Raw genomic sequence first — 23,821 nt, forward strand, 5'->3', positions numbered from 1 at the left:
TTTGAGGCCACATCTTGTAAAATCAAAGTTTCCCCTGGGACTCAACAGGAACTTCAGCGGATCCACCTTTTCAGCTGAAGCTTCTAAAGGTCCGGCGTCCGAAGCAGACGAATCATCCTGCCTAGGCTTTAAAGATTTGTCTATGCGCTTCTTAGTAAAGCGGGCGTCGGAACATCCGTGGCATATTATAAATACACCTCTTGCCAAAGACTAACCTAGCGCCAATCTAACCTCCGTTTTATAGTGCGCTTATTAAACCTAGCACAAAACCGGCACCCATTCGACTACGTCGTGCTCGACTAAACAAGGAATACAAAGCGGTGGTAATCCCTATGCGGTATCTGTTTCCCACAAAAATACAATTATTCACTTTTCTGACATCCGGTAAGTAACTGAGGCAAGAAAAAACAAAAATATTCCCCAGCGGGTACCAGCCAACTTGGTATCGGTCTGAAACTCCAGCGAAAATTTCAGAGCATGAGCGGCACTTGGCTGCTTCTGCATCGGACCATGCGGCAAAAAGACTGAGGATATGACGTCGGTCATGCGCCTTTATACCCTGACGCTCTGATGTCAGATCTAGGCGCCTATGACCGACGTCAGCCTAATACTTTGGTATTCGGGCCGACCGAGGACAGCGGACTACCCATAAGTAAGGACTGCAGCAATGTGAGATGAAGAACATCTGGAGCACCCAGAGGAAATCCATATGATCATATGCAGACTCCGCACAGAAAGCAAACCAGCCGAGAATCGAACTACAGAATCTCTTGCTGTTTGGCGATGATGTTAACCTCTGCACCACCACAGCCACCCTTTCAGTTACAAAACAATTATTTGCAAACATCCTTTACACACTGGCCATTAACAATCCACAGTACCATCCACAAAAACTGCTTTATCAACCAAGTCCTAAGCAAAAAGGGGCTATAAGAAAGTAAAAAAATTGACAATGGCTTTTACTTTAAACCACGTCTTTTAGTCTGAGCTTACCAAATGTCTTAACACAGGATTCTTCTCATACTGACGAACATCTGCAATGACTTGACATATGAAAATAACAAAAGATGCAAACAAAGTTGAACAAAACCTAATCTCAGGCATGTAGGGTACAAATGCATACTTTGGTGAGCAAAACACTGGTCCTACCTTTTCCAGATCTTGAGGTGTTGCTGTTATTAACGTATGTCCAGACTTCACCCAGTGTCGTGCAAGGTTAACATACTGACCAAGGCCTAAGTGTTCCAACCAACCACAAACCTGATCTGTAGTCCACTGAGCAAATGGAACATTACTGTTTCTGTAAACAGAAACAGATTATTAAAATTCTGCTAGATCACATGGAATCAGTTAGCTAAAGCTGGAAATTTGGATTAATTAAGTATAAGAATCAAAGAATTATAAATCACAGGTCACATATTTAAAGACAGCGGTATAACAGAAATTTTTGTTTAATGAACCAGGTCCCACCATTTGGGGGTAAATGTCTTTGGAAGGAAATAGCTTAACTCTTCATTAACTGCATGACAAAATAAACAGTACAATGTAATTAACCAAAATTTGAAACTGAATATACAGAAAAGTAAAGGAAATCACACTTAAATTATTGCAATAGGACAAACATCGTTTTGCCAATATATGGTCTCTGCATTTCTGAATCTTTGGCAAAGTAATTATTTTCTGACTTTTAATACTTGGGCATCTGCAGTCACTCCATTATCTAATGGATGCAATTATGAACAAAAGTACAGTTTTGTACACTTAACATAAATGTAGATGTTCGAGTGTATTCACAGTTGCAGTCATCACATTTGGGTTAGCCTGCCCATGGAAGCCCTCAGTCGGCCCGAATACCAGAGGCTTAGTATTTCTGCGTCATTTGCTGTCGCTCCAGGACTGACGTTAGGTTGTCAGTAGTATAAAATCAGGCAGCCGACACCATTACATCAGTTTTTCTTGCCCTAACTGTCAGGAGCCCCCAAACAGGGAGCTAGGTTATGGTGGAAGAACACCACCAGTAGAAAGTAAACACCAAAAATTCCCTGTAAGGCAGAAGGAGAGAGAGAGACAAGGGGGATGGAGGGAGGGAAACCAGGACTGCAACAGTGAATACGCTCAAGACATCGACATTTATGGTAAGTGTACACAACTGTACTATATTCTTCATGCTTCACTGTTGCAGTCATCACATTTGGGTTGATTCCCTAAGCTGAAGAAAAGGGTGGAGGCAGTCAAGATGACTGGGGGCTGGCTAGAATGCACTGCAAGATTGTGGTGGCAAAGTCTGCCCTGGATTTGAAGATAGGCAGGTGGTAATGCTTGGTGAAGGTATGAACAGATGTCCATGTTGCAGCCTCCAGGATATCCCTGGTGGGGACCCTTCTGAGAAAAGCTGCAGAGGTGGAGGTTGCCCTAGTGGAATATGTCCTGACCCCCTTTGGGGGTAGTTTCCAGTGCTGTTTGTAGCAGAAATGGATGCAGTGTGCTATCCATTTGGAGATTGTTTGTTTGGATATGGCCTTGCCCTCTGTCTCTGCTGCAAAGCTGACAAGCAATTGCTCATTTTTTCTAAAATATTTAGTCCTGTCCAGATAGAATCTGACCTGTCTGTGCACATCTAGAGTGCAGAATCCGTTCCCCCTTGTTTTGTGGGTTAGGGAAAAAGGTGGGCAAATGAATGGATTGGTTGAGAGCCACACTGGACACCACTTTAGGCATGATGGATGGGATAGTCCTGATGGAGACTCTGTCAGCATGAAAAATGATGAAGGGCTCTACAGCCATGAGTTCTTGTAACTCTGATACTCTTCTAGCTGAAGTGATGGCTAGAAGGAAGGCTGACTTCCAAGAGAAGTATTTTAACTCTGCTGAAGCTGCATGTTCAAAGGGGGGGTAGGGTGAGCTTTTCCAACACAAAGTTAAGGTCCCAAGCTGGGGTAGGAGCTCTTCTTGGTGGCCTTAAGTTGTTAGCCCCTGTTAGGAACTGTTTGATGAGAGGGTGTGAGAAGAGAGGTGGCTCTGTGCTGTAATGAGCACAGACGGCAGAGGCATGAATTTTAATAGAAGAGAAGGATAGACCCCTGTGTAGTAGGTCTGCTAGGTAATCCAGGATGAGAGGTAGGGAGGGCTGTGCCATTCTGGCTCCATTACCTGGCTCCAGGTGCAAAACCTTTTCCACTTGTCAGCATAGGATTTTCTAGTGCTGGGGCATCTGGCCTCATGTACAACATCTAGGACTTGTTGCTTAGGCTGGCAGCTTGAGGAGAGGTCAGGGAATAAGCCAGGCTGCCAGGTTGAGGGTCTGCAATTGGGAATGCATGAATTCTTCATTCCTCTGGGTCAGGACTGTTGGGATCTGAGGCAGGTGCCATGGTGGCAGGGGTGACAGGCTGCACAGCAGAGGGTACCCGTGCTGGAGAGACCAGTCTGGGGCAATCAGGATTGCCCTAATTTTTTTCCTCCCTTATTTTTAGCAGTATCCTTGAAATGAGTGGTAAAGGGGGAAATGCGTAGACCAAGAGGTTCACCCACTGGAAGGATAGAGCATACACTTTACAGGCCTTGCTGTGAGGTTCCCTGGTGCAGAATTTGCTGAGCTGATGATTCGAGTGGGAGGCAAAGAGGTCCACCTTCGGAGTGCCCCATTTCTGGGTTACAAGGGTGAAGGTTCTGTGATCTAGCTGCCACTCATGTGGGTCTAGCAGGTTTCTGCATATGTTGGCTGCCAGAGAGTTTGGGGAGCCTGGCAGGAATTGTGCTAGCAGGTGAAGTTGCATGGCTGAGGCTGTGTGACAAAGGGTCATGGCGAGCCTGCAGAGAGGATAAGAATGAGTCCATCCCTGCTTGCTAATATACCACATCACTGTGGTGTTTTCTGTTTTGATCAGTAGAGTCCCCGTGGAGAGTAGGGGTCTGAAAGCTGTCAGGGCATGCTGAACAGCTGGCATCTCTTTTTGGTTGATGTGCAGATGTATTTGATTTGGGCTCCAATGGCCCTGAATGCACCTGCCGTCCAGGTGTGCACCCCAGGCATAGTCTGATGCATCTGTGGTGAGGGTCTGGGTGACATGTGGTTGTGAGAAGGGAAGTCCTTTATTATGGTTGCATGCTAATGCCCACCAAAGAAAATATTTCCTTAGACAAGTATCATTGGTATGAGAGTTTCCAGGTCTTGAGAGTGTTGCCACCAAAGGCTTTTTAGGTACCATTGTAGTTTCCTCATATGCAGCCCGGCATATGGAATGAGTAGAATGCAGGAGCCATGAACCCTACAGCTTGCAGGATTTTCCTTGCAGATAACTGGGTTCTGGTGGCTAGTTTAGAGAAACAGCCTGTCAGGTAGGCTTGTTTTTCTGGAGTAAGGAATGACATCTGGGATGCTGTGTCCAGGCTTGCTCCCAGGAATACAATTTTTTGTGTGGGGACTAGTTTTGACTTCTTTTTGTTGATAGTATACCCCAGGGAGGTCAGTAGGTCCTTTACAAAAGTCAGGTGCTGAAGCAGCTTTTCCTGACTTTCTGCCTGAATCAGGCAGTCATGTAAGTATGGGTCAATTTTAATATTTCTTTGTCTGCAAAAAGCAATGGCAGGAGCCAGACATTTTGTGAAAACTCTGGGAACAGTGGATAGGCCAAAGGGAAGCGCAGAGAGCTGAAAGTACATAGATCCTGCCCTGAAACATAGGTATTTCCTGCATGATTCCCTGATTGGGATGTGTAGGTAGGCCTCTTTTACGTCTAGGGTGGCTAACCAAGCATCCTTGGAAAGCATTGGTAAAAGCTGCCAGAGGGTGAGCATTCTGAATTTTGTTATCACCATAAAGGTGTTTAGAATGGATAGATCGAGGATGGGGTGCCATGTGCCCTCTTTTCTGGGTACTAGGAAGAGTCTGGAGTAGAAACCTTGGCCTATCTGTTCTGTAGGAACGTGCTGTACTGCTCTCATGGAGAGCAGGGAAAGGATTTGCTTTTGGGGTTGGCAGAGTGTGGAAATAAAATTTGTATCCCTGGGGCACTATGTTGAGGACCCATCGGTTGTTGTTGATGGTGGCCCAGTTGCGTGCATGGATCAAGAGTTTTCCTCCTAGGAGCACAAGCAGGTGGGCAGAGGTAGGGGTGGAAGTGTAAAGTCATTGTGAGTTCTTACCATAAGGGGGTGGCTTTGCACTCCCTGTTTTTGAAGAGTAGGAACTCCATTGCTTAGATCTCTGCATTCCCTGGGGCTGTTGTCTAGGGGGTCTGCTTCCCCTGGGTCTGGGCTGAGCTGGCCTGGAGGGGGCAGGAAAGGACCAGTACTTGGAGGGGCAATGCCTTTGAACCTCGGTGGCTGGACCTGTAAGAAGTCTAACTGCATAGATTTAGCTTTTTCTTCCATCTTTTTTAAGACCTCTTCTGCTTTGGTGCCAAATAAGGTGTCTTTGTTCAAGGGTACATCTAATAATTTGGATTTGACACAGTCTGGCAATGTCTATTCCTTAAGCCAAGCATGCCTTCTAAGGACATAACCAGTGACTGCTGCCCTGCAAGATGCTTCTATGGTGTCAAAACCACATTGCAAGGTGTGCTAAGTTACTTGACTTGCAGAATGCATTAACTTTTGTAATTATTTGTTTTCTGCACAAGCAGGAAAAGAAGAATTTTTTTGTTTGAGGAGTTCCATGGTATGTTGCTGATATTTCAACATGTGGAACTGACAATTTACTGCTCTAATAGCAAGACTAGCAGAGGTGTATACATTTTTACCCCATCTGTCTAAAGCTCGGGCATCCCTATCTGAGGGGATGGGATTCTTAGCTGAAGTTGCTTTGATTACTTTGGGTCCTTGAGAAATGACCTCGGGGTCAGCAGTAAGATTTTTTAAAAGAAATTGGTGAGAGTCAGGGACTCTGTAATACCTGTCAGGTTTCCTGGGAGCAGAAGGAAGGGTGTCAGGAGTCAGACTGCATTCCAATAAAACACCATCCACAACATCCAGGACAGGAGGAACAGCCAAAGATCTGTGGTAAATCTAAGAATTCCCTGAGTCTCTTTTTTTGACTGAGGGTAGTCCTGACAGTCCCATTGGAAATGCTCCCTTAAAGTACATAGGGTTTCCACAAATGAAAAATCCTCGAGTAGAGAGGCAGAAGGAATGGATTCCTCTGCATCAGAATCCTCATAAGCAGAGCACAGTTGCATATCTTCATATTCAGATGCATCAGAGTCATCAGACTCCTGTTCAGATAAAACTTCTGGGGACAAGTTGCTTTCTTTTGGAAGGGGTAGCCTGGCTTCCCCTAATAAGCACAATAAGGTCTTCTGCCATTTTAAGCATTTGAGACTGAGGCAAGGAAGCAGATGCCTGAGCTTGGGTCGTCGGTTTTTTGGGTGTGGTTAATACCCTGGGCCTTAGAAACTCGGTAGTTTAAGAAATAACTGAAGATGCAAAAGAAGTTGTTGGTCTGTGTCGGGTATCGGTAGTGCAAAGTACTTCCTCAGAAGCTGGTGCCTGCTCATCAGCTGCTGACCCGACATCCGCAGGATCCTTAGTCGAAGAAGAGTCTTGCGGCATACCGGACTCTGAAATGGTCTCGGTAGTGGCTTGTGAATCCACAGAAGTGGGCATCAGAGGTTGCAAGAGTGCTTCACTGAGGACTGGAGAAATGATGACTAGCTTAACAGAAGCATTGTCGGCAGTTTTGGACCTGTGCGGTCTTGTCTCTGTCTTTATCCTTACCTTTTTGGAAGATCAGTAGTTGGATGGCTTACTGACGCCATTTCAGAATTCAAGGAATGAGAACGAAAATTTCTAGCTACAATAAGGGCCCAACAATGTATAGTTCTGGCATTGAACAAAGCACAAAAGCAACAGCGGGGGACGTCGTGGTCTGGGCCTAAACAGGTGACGCAGTAAGAATGAAAGTCTCGGTGTGGTATTTGCTTTCCACAGGCGAGACAATTGTTAACTTTTTCTGACATCAGTTAGAGCAAGAAAAAAGGATCCCCAATGAGGTACTTAAGCTTTGGAAGACTTCAACTTCAATTCGGAAATGAAAACTCAGGTAGCGGCCGACCGGCACTCTTGTGAACTGCTTCTGCTTCAGGCACCTTAGCAAGAAAGACTGATGTAATGGCGTCAGCTGCCTGATTTTATACCACTGACTACCTGACATCAGTCCTGGAGCAACAGCAACTAACACAGAAATACTAAGCCTCTGGTATTTGGGCCGACTGAGGGCTACCCCTGGCACAACAACCCAAATGTGATGGCTGCAACAGTAAAACATGAAGAACATCTCCTCCTTGGTGTGATGTCATCTGGAAGGGACTACAGTAGTTCATTTCACCCACTAGCTGCTAATTTTACTTAAGGACAATACTGTCTGTGCATGAATCTAGACATTTTGTAAACTGTTTGCCCCAGTGAGGGTTGTACTTGCAAGAACCTGAGCAGGGTAAATTAAACTTGCTTATTGCCAGCAAACCTTGTCTGCTAATCCTGTGCTGTCTCCTGGTGTTTCCTAGCAAGCTGATAAAAAAAAAAGTCTCCTCAACATGTTCTGAATCTGTCAGGCTGTGCCTGGTGTTATCACCCACTAAAGGTACCCAAGGAGCAACCTTGGAATGCGCCCAAAAAGCTGATATAAGTTTATGCTAAGCAATCTATCTGCAGACTATTACTCCTTTCAACAGGGAGGAACACAGAGTACCTGGAGATCCCCTTAGATTTTCAGACTCCTCATTTCTGCTGCTTGATTCTGCATCCTCATTCTTTTGTTCCTACTCACAGCTCATGACCACAGGAGAGGATAGGAACACAGACTGAACAGTAAACAGAGACCTTCATCCTGTGAGTCAGCTCTTACTTCATTGCTACAGTCCAGTACAACATTTACAGTACTGTAACTGCCTTACCCATACAAAGGTCCATCTCCTGATTACCTCGACTGTCACACATGAATAAGACCTCCAAGGCACAAGCACCTCTGCCTGAAGTAGCTGTACCTAACACTTTCAGAGAATGGTCTGCTCTTTTCCAGGGAAAACTTGTGACTCTCTAATTTGCAAATGATTATTTTCTCCACAGCCTCTTCACTCTTGGCAGAGAATTGTTGCAATACATACTAGTGATCACAGTCACCCACTGTCAATAGCAAAACTGTATCTGCAGACAGTAAATATGTAGCCATTATGTCCTGAAACTATATACTGTCCATATGTCTGCAGCACCTTGATATCCTGTTCATGAGAAGAGACAGGATACTCCCACACTGAAGTCCTACACTAAGCCTGAATGTATCGGAGTTAACATCAGATATGAGGACACAACACTCTCCCCCCTGAAATACAGAGACTGAATTGAATGGAGCGTTGGACCTTCACCTCATAATGGTGTAGAAAAAACATAACAGGGAACACAATCACATGTTTTCAAGTCCAAAAACACAAGCAAACAGTACTGATACCTCTAATACATAACACATGATCCCTCTGTGAAAGGATAAAGAACTCTTGTATTGTTCCACGGCACAGTGGAAATCCTGCTGTTCTTCCTGAACCAGAGATTCACCACTAGACAGAGTTTCCACTCCAGCATGCTTGCATGTACTCCTCCAGTGAACCTGAAGACTGCAGTGTCTCTGTCTGAGGGGGGGGGGGGCGATTTCTATCTACTACTGCTGCACCAGCTCCATCATGCCCTAGCAGATGCAGCACCAGCTCCATCATGCCCTAGCAGATGCAGCACCAGCTCCATCATGCCATAGCAGATGCAGCACCAGCTCCATCATGCCCTAGCAGATGCAGCTGCAGCTCTAGCATGCCCTAGCAGATGCAGCACCAGTTCCATCCCATCCCAGCACATGAAGCACAAGTTGCATTATATCCTAGCAGGTGCAGCACAAGCTGCACAAACTTTAGAAGCTATCATCCTTGACATTTTCTTCGCAGTGAAAAACAATGCTTAGGCAGCACAGACAGATTTGGAAACATACACAGTCCACTAGACAAGTAGTGTTTGTCCTTAGTGTTGTGCACACCAGGAATGAATGAGAACAGAGTCTGGCTAGCAAAAAGACATCCAACTACTATTGCTGCCTGTATGAAAGCTCCTCCTCTAGCTGGGTGCTACTCATGCAAGTGGTCATCTTAACAGTATGGACACTAGGTAAATCCTCAATAAACACCAAAGCTCCCAAACATGTGCTGATTTGGGGGTGCAGCAGTTGGTAAACAGGGCAGAATGCATGACTGCCTAGGAGAAGGCTGATGATGGTTAAATATATGGCGACACCTACAAAGAGACAAATTTTAGATTGACTGAAAAGGTTTGGAGTGTTCTGCCGCCTGTATGAATAAAAATGACTAACTCACAGTAGCCCCGTTGTCCTAAAGGGATGTCGGAATCCAAGTAGGACCAGACCAGCCTGATAGGAATGCTCTATTTATCATGTTTAGGCTGTGTAACACTGCCACTTTATGAACCTAATGCCTATATTAAGCTACTGACCACTTTTTGTGCCTATTACTACCTGGGTAGGTGTCAGATGGACTGCATCTTTGTTTTTTTCTGCTGCAGTCACTGGGTAGTACAGTGAATGATGCAGTGCACACATACTAAGGATGGTAAGTCTACTTGTGCATAATCACATTATGCAACATGGAACATGCTATTTTCATCTTACTGAACATTTCTGGAGAGCACTGTAAAGGCCCACCAGAAGTAACAAGGCAACGGAAGCAAGCCTTCATTCACCCAAACACCTACTCAGTGATGTTACATGTCTAATCATCTGCAGTATTAGACTGCATCTATGACACACTTTTAGAGTTAAGCTCAGATGATATGAGCCACAATTCTAGGGGGTCACCAGCATCAAATGCTGAACACAATGCACTTTTTGAGAGGGACTGCCTTCATGGACACTGTGTGTGGGTATAAGTTAACCATGTTTCTCTACAGTACTACAAGGCAACCCTTTAAGAAATCTACACATAAAGTGAACATACACGTAAGATATATGTCATATGTTGGAATCTGCTGAACCTCTGAACCACACACAAACACACACAAAGAAAGTAATTCCTTTGCATTATAGGCAACACAAGGTAGCTTTCCTATTAGCATACCTTTGCACCTGTGGACCAGAGAAGTCTTTATTACCCCAATGAGTGCAGTCTGTGATGCACAGTACCTTAGGGAGCTGCATCTTGGAGAAGCCACACTTAGTGCTGGCCCTCTCCTCTGCAGCCCTGGGGATCCAAACAGCGTTACAGTGCTTAACATTCACACACTTGACAACTAGGAATTCATACCACTGCATCATGGTTCAGAATGCCAAGTTGCACCTTGTTAATCTCAGATTGATTTTTTGATAAATACCCTAACTTTTCAACCTACATGAATCCTATTGGCCCCTCTTTGATATAAACTACAATCTCATCACACAAATCACTACCTCAGAAATTATAATGTTCTACTTTTAATGAAACTTCCTACACTTTCCAAATCTGTTCTAGTCTCTTGGACCCCCCCTACCTGAAGATAATAGGTAAATTAGCAACCTGTTATGTCTCCACAGGGATCTTATCACACAATCAGAATGTTTCTGCCCTATTGAAAACAGCTGATCCTGAGCATAGTTACGTAATTATTTGTTTGTTAAATGGGTGAAATGAGCCTTTTCAGACAGTATCAGGTCAAAAAGCAAGTACGGAACCATGTAGTTCAAAAGATGCAGTGTATACAAATGCATTAGATTTAAGAAAAATACAGGTTAAAACACAGTGGAATGTACAATGCAAAAACCATCGATTATATCCTCATGTGTAAAAATATTTAGAAGTAATTGGTTAATAATAGAATGTTGGTACCAACAAGGAGGAAGTGGGATAGATAAGTAATTTATGTATGACTGGAAGAACATACCAGCTTACATGTCAGAGCATAACACTGAAGATATTAACAAGTATTCATGAGACAGATACCTGTGAAACATGTATAAGTGTTCCCAGTAGGAACACTAAAGGTATCTGTACAAAGAATAGTAAGTGGCACACATACTTTGGTATCCACAGTTATAGGACGACCATGTATTATACAGATTCACCAGGTGGGTGGAATATGCCTAGACATCTCAGAATGCCAATGCCCCACCCTGCCCCCTATTCCCACCCGCCCCCACTACCTCTACATTTATTAGGCCACTAAGCCCTTCCCCTTTTCCACCGACCAATCACAACCTTCCTGTGCTCTGACTCATCTCCCCCTCATTTCTATCTTGTCTACACTGATTAGGCTATCTCCACCCACTCATCTCTCTCTCATTCCTTGTTAGCCTATTCTGACTAGGTAATCTCCACCCACCTGCTAACCTCTAACTAGTTAAAACTCCATCCTATACCCCTCCAATTTCTTACTCACCATATATCTTCCTACTCTCCATACCCTAGTTTCTCCAACGAAACCTCCCCCAGCTCACTACACTCACTTACCTCTTCAAACCATGGACAAAAAGTTTTTTTACTACCCTTCCTTCCTATCTCTCAACCATTCCTTGTTAGCCTATTCTGACTAGGTAATCTCCACCCACCTGCTAACCTCTAACTAGTTAAAACTCCATCCTATACCCCTCCAATTTCTTACTCACCATATATCTTCCTACTCTTTCCATACCCTAGTTTCTCCAACGAAACCTCCCCCAGCTCACTACACTCACTTACCTCTTCAAACCATGGACAAAAAGTTTTTTTACTACCCTTCCCTTCATACTATTACTCCTTATTGTTTCCTATCTCTCAACCAGGTATGAAACCCTAACCCTAACAGGTGTCTTCCTCTCTAAAGGTCACACCTCCATTCATTCTCATAACCACTCCAAACCCATCCCTCCGTCTCACTACCATGCTAATAACCAGATTCCTAAAATAAATCATCCTACCCTCAGCCACCCAAAGGTGCCCACAACAAAAGATACCCTAAAATTATTATTCAAACTCCAAAAAATATTTGACTACTTAAAAAAATCTATCACAATAGATGGTGATATCCACCCCAACCCAGGTCCTAACTCTGACTTAGACCCCAAAACACTGAAAGATACCAGAAACCTAGTGGGCTCCCTCCTTATCCTTCATCTTAACCTAAGAAGTATTAATAATAAGATTCACAGCTTACATGCCTTGCTTGCAACTCACTCCCCTGATATCATGTGCCTATCGGAAACATGGCTTAAACCATGCACTAAGGATGAAGAAATTATCCCATCTGGATATAGCATCCTTAGGAGCGTTCAAATAACCAGAAAAGGTGGGGGAATAGCTGTCATGTTCAAGAACTCCCTGAACATCACCATGAACCCACTCCAACCCCCAAAAATACACAACCTTGAACTAATTGCTCTAAAGATTCGCCTAAACAACCAAAAAAGTATTAATCTCATAGTAACTTATCTACCACCAGGCAAAAATATTGAAAACCTAGAACTAATCCTCAGTTGGCTTGCCAACAACTATCCCAAGCGATAATTCTAGGGATGTTAATATTAACTGGGCCTCTATTCGAACTCCCAAATCCTCTCCCCATTAACTTACATGGCTTCTCACAAAATATTCTATCTCCTACCAGAATTGGTAATGCCCAACAAAGAGCATCCTTGACTGGATACTTACAAACAAGGCTCCAAATAATTATACTACAGGGACCCTTCCCAACGACCTTAGTGACCACCTGATTACCTTTATTATAAAGCACAAGTGTCCAACTGCAAATCATCCACAATCCAGACTAGTCAGGAACAGTAAGAATTTTGTCCCGGACCAATTCATTGCAGATCTTAAGGCATGTAATTGGTCCATCCTAAAACCCGACCCAGCCAGTGTGTTATATTTTAATAACACTTTCCTAAAAATACTTGACTCGAGATGCTCCTAAGCGTCTCACTAAAACTAAGGCACGCATGATGCCCCTGGCTAACAAAGGACACTAAAGCCAAAATTAAACATCGAGACAAGGCCTGGCACAAATGGAGAGCCTCTAAAACCCCACTAGATCGCATCAAGTTTCTCCAACTTAGAAACTCAACTAAAGCAGCCGTATTGTCTGACAAAAAACAGTATTACTGTCACCTCCAAAATAAACACCAGAATAATCCCAAGAAATTCTGGGCCGGTTTTAATCACCTCCTTCATCCAGGCAAACCCACCACCGCTACCCCTGAAAAACTCATTGGTAAAGTTCCTAGAGAAATAGCCAACACCTTTAATTCATTTTTCACAGAAACCATTCAGTCCCTTGCCAACCAACTTACTACTTCTCCCTTGGCTACACCCTCAACCAAAGTCCAAACTCAACCCGCCTTCAACCTCCAACCTGTACCTACCTCCTATATTAGAACCCTCCTAAATAAACTCAAACCAACCACCTTAGCGGCTGACTTACTCCCAGCCAACTACCTACAAATTGCATCTGATGCCATAGCCTACCCTGTTTCTATCTTGGTTAACTGGACCATTTCAGAAGCTTCTCTTCCCTCTATCTGGAAAATCTCCCACATCATCCCTCTACATAAAGGTGGATCTTCCACTGACACATCAAACTACAGACCCATAGCTATACTATCTCCTCTAGCCAAAATCATGGAGCTGCATTCACAAGCAGCTCATTACCCATCTTACTAAACAATCTCCTGTCTCACACCCAGCCCCCATCACAGCACAACTACTGCTCTCCTTTCCTTTATTGACTCAGTTAACCACAATCGAAACAATAAATTAATAACCTGGGCTCTTTCTTGATCTATCCAAAGCCTTCGACATGGTCAATCACCAACAGTTGATCCACACACTGGAGGCATACTACCTTAGCAAGACAACCATAGACTGGTTTAATGACTACCTTTCTCATAGAAATCAGGCTGTGCTATGGGAAAATAGCTTATCCGACCTACTCCCCACAAATATCGGTGTTCCCCAAGGATCTATCCTTGGTCCTCTGCTTTTCTCCTTATTTATTAACGATCTGCACTCTATCATTCCCAAAGCCACCTGCATACAATATGCAGATGACTCCACCCTGATCTGCTCCGACAGCTCCCTCGACAAACTCCAAGTTGCCACCCAAAACTGTTTTTCCCTAGTTGAAAAATGGTTCTTGGAACTAAAACTCTTACTTAACCCATCCAAAACCAAATTACTTCTGTTTTTCCCCACTACTCCCATCCCTCAAGGAAATCATTCTCCTACCTCCAACCACCCCAACTTTCACATGACATCCAATAATGGGACCATAATTGACCCTGTCTCTTACACCAAACTGCTTGGTGTGACCATAGACCACAAGCTTAAATTCGACACTCATATCAACCTGACCATTAAGTCGGTAAACAAGAAACTCGGGTCCATGTATAGAATTAAGAACTTCCTAACCCCACACACTAAATTAACCATTGCCCGGACTCACCTCCTTTCCACACTCCTCTATGCCTCCCTGATATTCTCCTTCCTTAATAAAAGAGAACTCAACAAACTATCTACAACCTATAACCACATAGCTAGATTTATAACAGGAATGCCCTATCGTACACACCACTGTAACAATCTCAGTACATTACATTGGTTAGAACTACCTAACATTCTCAAACTCAATCAACTTATTGAGGCATTCAAAACAATCCACCATCCTGACAAAACCTCCGCAATGACCAAAATATTCATTCCCTACTCTAACCTTACATCCCTTAGATCTTCCAAAAGCCTACAAATTCAAACTATTAAATCTAACAATTCAGGAGGTGAAGCACTCTATGCTAATTCCATTGGAAAATCCTGGAATGCCCTCCCAAACAACCTAAGACACGAGACCTCACTCAACCAATTCAAAAAACAACTCAAAGATCTACTAAAATCTGATTGGTTATGCCCATGTTCTAATCCTGATTAGTAGCAAACAGCCAACTACTATTATCCATCCAATCCATAATTCAAGGGTTTTCATTTGTAGTTAGTATACTCCAACTACCTAAGAATGTTTCAACTATTTAAATTATCTGTATAACCCTTCTAATTGTTCATGTGACTTTGAAATTAATACTTTGCATTCTGATCTCCTGTTGTTTTTTGTCATAACTACCCTCTATGGAGCTTTTCTCCCCGGGCCTCTACTGAAAATGGACATGTATCCAGTTGGACTAGCCCGGTCAACAAATGTAAAATAAATAAATAAATAAATTTCCTCCCACAATCTCCTCCATCTGTTGGAACATGCTAAGTCAGCAACTATCGGCACTTCTTCCAAGCCAGTTATCTGACAGGATGTACAATCCTGTCGCAACTGGCAAATAAAAGCTGCTTAATGCACACAGCTGAAACTAAAAGCACATCGGTGAGATGCAATTTAAGTGTTTCAGAATGCTTTGCTGATTCATAACCCTGTGCAAAAATGCACACTAAAATCTATATTAACAACTATGAATCAAAACTTTTTTTTATTCCCTCCATTTATCTCATTATTCATTAGATTGTACATCATCATTTCTATGTAATTATGCCTTTATTTGCATACAATCCATGTCATACACAAGTAAGCAACTAATGACTATGATCATCAACACTCTGTGGATTAATACCAACTACACAGAAGTGTCTTCTCCACTACACAATGTATGATTGCGGCCCTCAAATGATACAAAAGTGTTTTCTATACAACACGATTTATGATTACCACCCTCGAACTACACAAAAGTGTTTTCTATACTACACAATGTAGGATTGCTGCCCTCGAACTACACTTAAGTGTTTTCTTTACTACACAATGACTGCTGGCCCATGTCATTTAAAGGTGCACCTTTCCTTATTTTCTTGAACTTCTACATAAAAGCCACATGGAACCATAGGTTTCAGAGCACATTAATACACTTCCAATGCATTCTGCCTGAAGGATCAAAGAGATGACCAATAGACAAGAGGTTTTATGATCCAACTAAAACATACAGGAAAAGTTAATTTTTATTATCACAGTAGAAAATACAATGCAATTGTTCTGCTGTCTTTAGGTTTGCTTACAATTTCATCACTTGCTGTTTTTTTTTTTTATTCACTTCACTTTCTAGGGTCTCTAAAGCAGAGCTCTTATCCATGTAGGTACATGTAATGGTTATATTAGTATTGGCATACTTGGTTACAAACATAAAACAAGTTGTGCATGCTCAGATTAATGAGCCCCACTCAATGTTATCACAGGCATATGGAATTAAAGTAACTTTGTGCTAAAATGTGATGTTTGAAAGTTATTTGAAAATGTGAGCATTTGCAAGGAGATTATAAATGAATGCTGGATACTCTGGACTTTTAAAAGTAGTATTGACTAGCGATAAACTTACTAATTGAATAAATGAAAACACAGATTTCTAAGGATAAATTATGTTGTATATGTGGTGGTATGTCACAGATGTGATCAAAGATAATTGATACATCTGCGGCATCCACAGCTTTGAGAGATATATACTGTTACTTGCAAGCAAAATCAGCCACAGTAGATTTTAATTTATCACAATGAGCATCTAGACTTGCAAACTACTACATATTTGTGTTCTTACATATGCAAGTTTTTACTTGCTCATCTGTGCTGTGGTACTCGTTCATCAAAAGTAATACACTACAGCAGGGAGCATCCTTCTGACAACCCTGGTGTGCAAACATGGTCACATTTTGACAAGATGCAAATACTATTGTAGTACGACAGTGACCAAATGTGAACATTTTAGTTTTGTAACTAAAAATGGGGTGAATTATCTACTGCTGTAGTAAATACTGTTTAAAAATTACTTTACCTTTCTACACACCAGTGCAATCCCAGCTTTCGCTATTGGCAAAGTAGAATCTGAAATTGCAATTTCTATGTGCTAAATCACTTTGTTACATTTTCTAATACAGCTAAAGAGTTACTGTTTAAATAAAAAAAGCTGATATACATTATTGTTTTCATCTGAATAATTTCTGCAGAAAGCCTGGCATCCCTGCATCCTTCAGCCCCACTAGTTAAATATTACTAATGACCAAAGTACTTTGTTCTGCACAAAAACGTGACTTCTCTTCTTTTTCTTTATTTCATCCTAGAAATAAGGTGAATGAAGGGTGGGAGTGGGGGGTTTGTCAAACAACAATATTTCTTGCACAGTTATGAAGTTGGGTTTTGTAGTCTTTCGGTTTTAAATACTAATATTAAGAGTTATTTGACAAGCCATTAAAGCAAGCCTTTCACCAAGGACCCTCTCTGAAATGTTACATCAGAGTCCTGACAATGCAATCATTACTTCTTGCTCTCCGACAAATAAAATTGTGTGGTATACAGTTAGTAACACCAAACCAATAAACAGTGCATCTTTCACACCTGTACACTTTTGATATTTTGTGCACTAGACCTTCATACATCAGCCTGTATCACTTAACTCCAGACTGCACTAATAGCAACCCTGTTTGTCCATGCATTTTAGAGAGTGCAAATGTCACTGCTGAGTAGATTTACTAACATACAGCGACTTTAAAACAAAATAATCACTTGATTGTATCAGTATTTATCAGTACTGTGATGCAGTTTAGTTTCACCCAGACACGGATCTGGCAGTTTAACAGGGGATCATGCTAAACTGAACTATAAAGAACTTTGCAGACTGGGAACCACTGAGATGATTCTTAGTATCTGAAGAATTGAGTACAAAGAAACATAAAGGCACTGAGATGTAACACTTAGGGAAAAAATGGATGCAGAAATGTTATATGGGCTTTACCATGTTGTCAGGAGATAGCTTCTTAAACAGAACATGGGAGACTAAATCCTAGCTTAAGGACATGCTTACATATTTTTTTTTTTTTTTACAAATATGGTGAAAGGAATCTCAACTGACCCATGTGAAAAGTGATGGTATAAAACTGAAAAAAGGAAATTGAAGGGTGTAGGCCTGGCGATGTGGAGGGATAGCTTTTCAGGGGCTAAAAGTACTGAACAGTCTGACTTAGTGCTTCTGTCATCTTGTTCAGCTCTGTTCTCAGTTACCTCCAACTTTCATGATACTGACCTTCATATTCCACTAACAACATATAAAACTTGGTTATACCATTTGCCAATTCCTTTCTACTGCGCCCATATACTTCCATTAATATTTCATAAAAGCAGTAAGGGGGAGCATTGTCAACCATTCTGCTCTACAGAATGCAATGCATTTTCAATAGGTTCCACTACAGTTCTAGAATGACTGTGAAACCATCTGTTAAATCCTGCATTCATTTATGATTAAATGTCACACCGCTGTTTTATCATTGTACTCTTTCCTTCAGTTATGACATGTGACCTGAATATGTTGATGGATAAAAATATTCTAACAAACCCTGTAGCATGACAATACATCCAGATTAAAAATTAAAAAAGTGTACCATGTTTCAGTGATCATGAAGTCATGATGCCTGACAGGCACCATTACATTAGCTGTCGCATAACTCTGAACCAGGAAAGCAAATCATGTGATCTATCTTCATTTATTTCATTTTTATTTACTCTTTGTTGAACAGGTTAGTCCTATTAAGCCAATGTCCTCTTTTCATGGGAGACCTGAAGTGGTATTCAAACTAAGGGAACCTTCCCTGGTCTTCCTTACGATAAGTACTGTGTGAACTTCTACTTCCACCTAACTTACGCTCAACTTAGGCAGATGAGACTTCAGTTTCACATCTCATCTGAAGGATGGCACACTCAAAAGTGTATTGCTCCCTTTATGCTGCCTGCACTGTCAGTATCAAGTACATTATGTGAGGATAGAACCCACAGCTTTTTGATCTTGCAGTACTAAAGGTGAGTGTGCTACCCGTTGGGCCATGACATGGACTTATCTTCTACCATTACTTAAATGGCAACATGGCTTTAGATCATTCCATAGCACCACCACCGCACTAACAGAATTCACCAACATTGTCAATACTCACAGAAACAATGGACTCCTTGTATCTGCCACCTTCCTTGACTTGTGCAAAGCATTCAATATGGTTAACAATAATAAACTCCTTCTTTCACTAGCGACACTAAATCTTACCACCCCTGCCTTCTCCTGGTTCAAAAACTACCTAGAGGAAGGGAAACAAGCTGTTATGTGGCAAAACCAACTCTCCCCCATCCCTAATAGTCTCCCTAGGAATACCCCAAGGCTCCATCCTGGGGCCACTTCTTTTTACCCTCTTCACCAATCAGCTCCCAAACAGTATTCCTAAAGCCTCAATAGTGCAATATGCAGATGATACCATCATAATATGCGCATCCGAATCAATTGACATCCTTCACTCCCTAACTCAAGAATGCTTTTCCCTAGCAGAAACTTGGATTACAAACCAAAGGCTCTTTCTGAACCAAAGTAAAACAAAGCTAGTACTCTTTAGCTCCCACAGAGCCACACCTCTCACTGATTCTTTCTTCATCTCCTCCTTTAACAAGACCACAATTACCTCCACAAATCATACCAAACTCTTAGGGGTTGAAATAGATAATCACCTTAGATTTGACCTACATATTTCTATAACCATAAAAAAGTACATAAAAAACTTAGCCTACTATATCACAATAAAAAAATCCTTATTGACCACTCCAAAACTACAATAGCAAGGACTCACCTACTATCTACCCTACTTTATGCCTCCCCCGTGCTTACAAATCTCCGCAAATCCGACCTAAACAAACTGGACAGTCAAATTCGCTACAACCTCTCCCATCAGAACACATCACTGTGAATGCCTAAAAAAACTCAATTGGCTAGAACTACCACTACTACTTAAACTCAATCAACTATCACTAGCCCTCAAAACAATACATAACTCTGAAAACACCCCAGCCCTACAAAATCTTTTGCAACCCTATACATTGCCAGACCCTTGAGGTCTAGCACACAAAACCTCCTCAAAGTAACCAAATATAACCATGAAGCTGGTAAGTCTGTCTACAGCCACTGTATAGCAAAAACCTGGAACTCCCTTCCTGCCCACATAACTGACAACAAATCCACATCACAGTTCAAGAAACTTGTTAAAACTCACCTTTTGAATAATCGACTGTGCTCTTGCATCCCCCCCGGCTAATGCGTCATTAGAACACATCACCTAACTTAAGTAACTCTGCATAGACAACCGATCATAGTACTGTACCCACTTAGGACTGTTAATCTACTGCTCATCCCATCTCTCCAGGAGTTGGGGAAAACTATCCCAGCAATGTTGTGCTTTTCATAAGCAACTAAAACTAGAAGACATATTGTAAATCAATTTGTTATCCTTCTCAGCTAAAACTAGGCAAAGACATATAGTAAATCAATTTGTTGTCCTTCTCAACTATAGCAAGAATCATCTGCTTTCTCGGAGCCTTACTCTACGTCTCTCTGCTTTTACTCTGATAGTAAATCTATCACAGGAATCCTAAACTTAGGAATATCTTCTAAAAATTAATATTATATTGTAGAGAATGAATGTAACCTATCTGTTAGTTAATATGTATGTCAAAATCTCTTCTATGGAAATTGTATGTCAAAAGTCTGCCCTTAAAACTATGTTTTGTAAAAAAATGGCTCTCTTGGAGCTTTTCTACCTGGGCCTCCACTGAAAATGGATTTGTAATCCAGTTGGACTCTCCTGGTCAACAAATGCAAAATAAAATAAAAATAAATAAATAAACGATAGCTGGTAGTAAGTTTTATACAGAAAACCCAAAAGTTCACAAAAAATGCTCCCCACCATAATTAGTACATTCTTCTCCAATAATGACACAAATTATTTATGGATTTGGAGCACTAAGTGTCAAACATTCAGTGATTAAAATGAATAATTTTCTGAAAGATTTGGAGTGAGGAAAAGAAAGAAGCCTTAAACAGTTGAGTCTATAATGAAAGGCCAATATCTGTGATTTTCATAGCAATTTCCAAAGGATTGTCTGCTGAAAGGTGTTCACCACATGAACCCTTCTGAAAGGTAAAGTACTATTTGCATAACATGCATTAAGTCTAATAAAGAAGAACTTGGCCATACCTGTTGGGATGGTATGTGTCTTTTGGCCTGGACAGGCAAGGTCCTGCTGTCGCACGTAAGCCACCTCTTCGAAACTCATATGTACTGGCCTCGTCTGCCTGAAGGGTACCAGATGGCGTTCTTTTGATTCTGTTTCAGTATTCATGGAAAAAGTTACACAGATAAAAAGAAACACCAAATGCAGTTGTCAGTCAACAGAAATGTTGTGAAATATTCAGAAACTTCCCTGTTTTCTAAAGCACTATGCAGTGTGTCTGAAATGGGTCAGGAAACTCAGTATATATGAAGATAATATAACACCAACATATTTAATGATTAACATGAGTTCTCAACAGAATGGAAAATGCATTTCAATACATCTACATTTTCATCATGGGGCAAAAAAGATTAGAATTTTTAACCTCACTTTTCTACTATAAACTATTGCTGTACAATGGGGTATATTTGCTGGCAACTGTAAACTCTAGAACAACAAATAGTGCTTCTGCTGATAAGTGGCCAGTACTTAAGTAAACCATGACTGGGGAGGGATAATTCATAATTTACTCAAGGGGAGGGTACTGCATAATCATGAGGGTGTATCCCAAGAATTTCCCTCCCTATGAGGGCATGTATGAATTATTCAATTCTGCAGTGGTGAAACTTCACAACGGCGTTATTTCAAGAAGTAACATTTTATTTTTCTTTAAATAATGCAGTTGTATAATTCACATTCTTACTGTTTCATTATTGTGCAATAATGCAGGTCAATGAGGTCATTCAGCTAAGTACTGGATGTGTGAATACTAATGAACATGGTAATATGTTTGGAGTACACATTCTACATATAGATAATACCTCTGCAACTGTGGTAGGAGCAACTGAAGTCATGGGAAGAATTTAATTATTTAAGTCAGTTGTGTCATGTGAAAAAAAGAAAAATACAAAGCAAAGGAGTTGCATTCTAAAACTGAGAGCTTTACATTTTATTTTGCATAAAAATAAAAAAAAACTGCAGTTGTGCAGTTACCAGACTTTCTGTGGTATATTGCTCTTCATCAGGAGGTAAAACTTTCCCACTGCATAAGATTAATTCCAGTTTCTACGTCAAGAGTTTGCTAGCATCTACTTGCTGTTTTGTGACTATCACAAATACATGGCTTTCACAAGTAATCTATTCTCCAGAAATATAACAGTACTAATTACTAGAATATGCACTGTGGTGGTGGTGCTGCAGTAGCGTTGTCACCTCACAGTAAGACGTTGTCCTGTTCGATTCTCAGCTAGAGTGTCTTCTTTGTGGAGACATGCGTGAATGGGTGTACCTTCGTTGAAGGTTGTACGTCACAGCTGGCAACTCGGCACGCAAAAATCTACTGCCAATCATTAGCAGACCAGAGTTCTGCTGTGGCGACCCCTAACCAGGAAAATCCAAACGACACAACAACTTATTACTAGAATATGGTGCAAATGAATCTCATGGTTTATAGGTCCAACTGTGCCTTCCAGGGTATACACTAGAATTCATTTTTCTAATTCTCACCAAACCACATCTAAACTCGTGTGAGTTACTACTACTTCTAAAAAGTGCATACAGTGTACTCTTATCATTTGACAGAGAGTAAACGGATGTCAGAAAAATTCTTCTGAATAGACAAAGCAGCAAAATACTAAACAAAATGTCCTTTGCCAAGTTTAATATCTTCTTTTACCTTTACATTGATATACAGTATTTGTTTTTGTGTTTGTGTGTCTATTGATAGGTGCAAAGCACTGATCCAAGTGGACTCTGGGATTTACAGGTAGATAAAAAGAGGATATATGGTACTAAGAAGTTGGTTACACAGCAATTTAAATTAAGAAAGCAGCAATATAATCAAAAGATACAAAAGGAGTTTTGAGATTAATCATTGCATATCTGGCAAAAGATCACAAAGTCTCATAGTTGGAGGACATAGACTAGTAAAGGCATATATACTGCATGATGTATACTGTACTACACTACAAATTCTAGTAAATTGTTTTATACTACATAATGAATTTTACTCAAAACTGTAAACCTATTATAGGTATACTACTTTACGTGCAAGTCAGGAAGAGGATGGTAGTAAGAGATGTATTTCTGGATGTAACGGAATGGCAAATGCAGATGCGTCAAGGTTGCGATGGGAGGGGTGCTAAGTGAAATAAAATTAGCAGGTCCACAGAAAGTCCATCTATTTCTTAGATCTGTCCAAGAAAAACATACTAAGGAATGCTGGATCTGTGACAGAGCCCTTCACTACTCAGTTTGTCAATTTTCTAATTTTAGACATCATCCCTCTCAGTGCAACCCAGTGTTCTACTACTCAACAATACAAGTCATCCAGACACTGTCCTGCCCTAATACCTCCATATTTTATCAGCCTCCTGTGTCTGAGACTAAATCAAAGGACTTACTGATATCTTCCAAGATCAATTTTGATTCACAGCTCCCCTGGCCATAAACCGATGTAAGTAGTTTTCCTGGAGACTGCTGCCCTCTACAAACATTAACACTTTTGTCTCACAATTCTCTCTATGGCCTTACTGACATTTTTGTCAAAATACCTGTAATTCCTTGCATCTTTCTTGCCCCCCCCCCACCAAGGTTAGGTAGATCTACACTGGCCTATATTCTGGTAAACATCTCCACTGGGTCTGCCAACTCACTGGCCAGAATTCCAAGTACTCTGGAAGGAAGGCAGCACATCTGGTCCCTTGTGCCTTAACTTTCATAAGTATAGACAGCTGTCCTGTCTCTTGCAGGCATTCGTAAATGGACTTTTCTAAAT

General features: G+C 41.4%; 1 protein-coding gene across 1 annotated transcript in view; it reads right to left on the reverse strand.

Moving 5' to 3' along the window:
• Positions 1–23,821, reverse strand: part of PPFIBP2 (PPFIA binding protein 2) — a gene marked incomplete in the record, with an annotated part of 2,221,164 nt that overhangs the window by 164,692 nt on the left and 2,032,651 nt on the right. Inside the window, 2 exon segments of the mRNA XM_044058974.1 lie at positions 1,150–1,300; positions 21,030–21,158. Of these exon segments, the coding sequence (XP_043914909.1) occupies positions 1,150–1,300; positions 21,030–21,158 (280 nt within the window).

The sequence above is a fragment of the Protopterus annectens genome, chromosome 17.part0 (assembly GCF_019279795.1).
Source record: "Protopterus annectens isolate FY-2018-M chromosome 17.part0, PAN1.0, whole genome shotgun sequence".
NCBI lineage: Eukaryota > Metazoa > Chordata > Ceratodontiformes > Protopteridae > Protopterus > Protopterus annectens.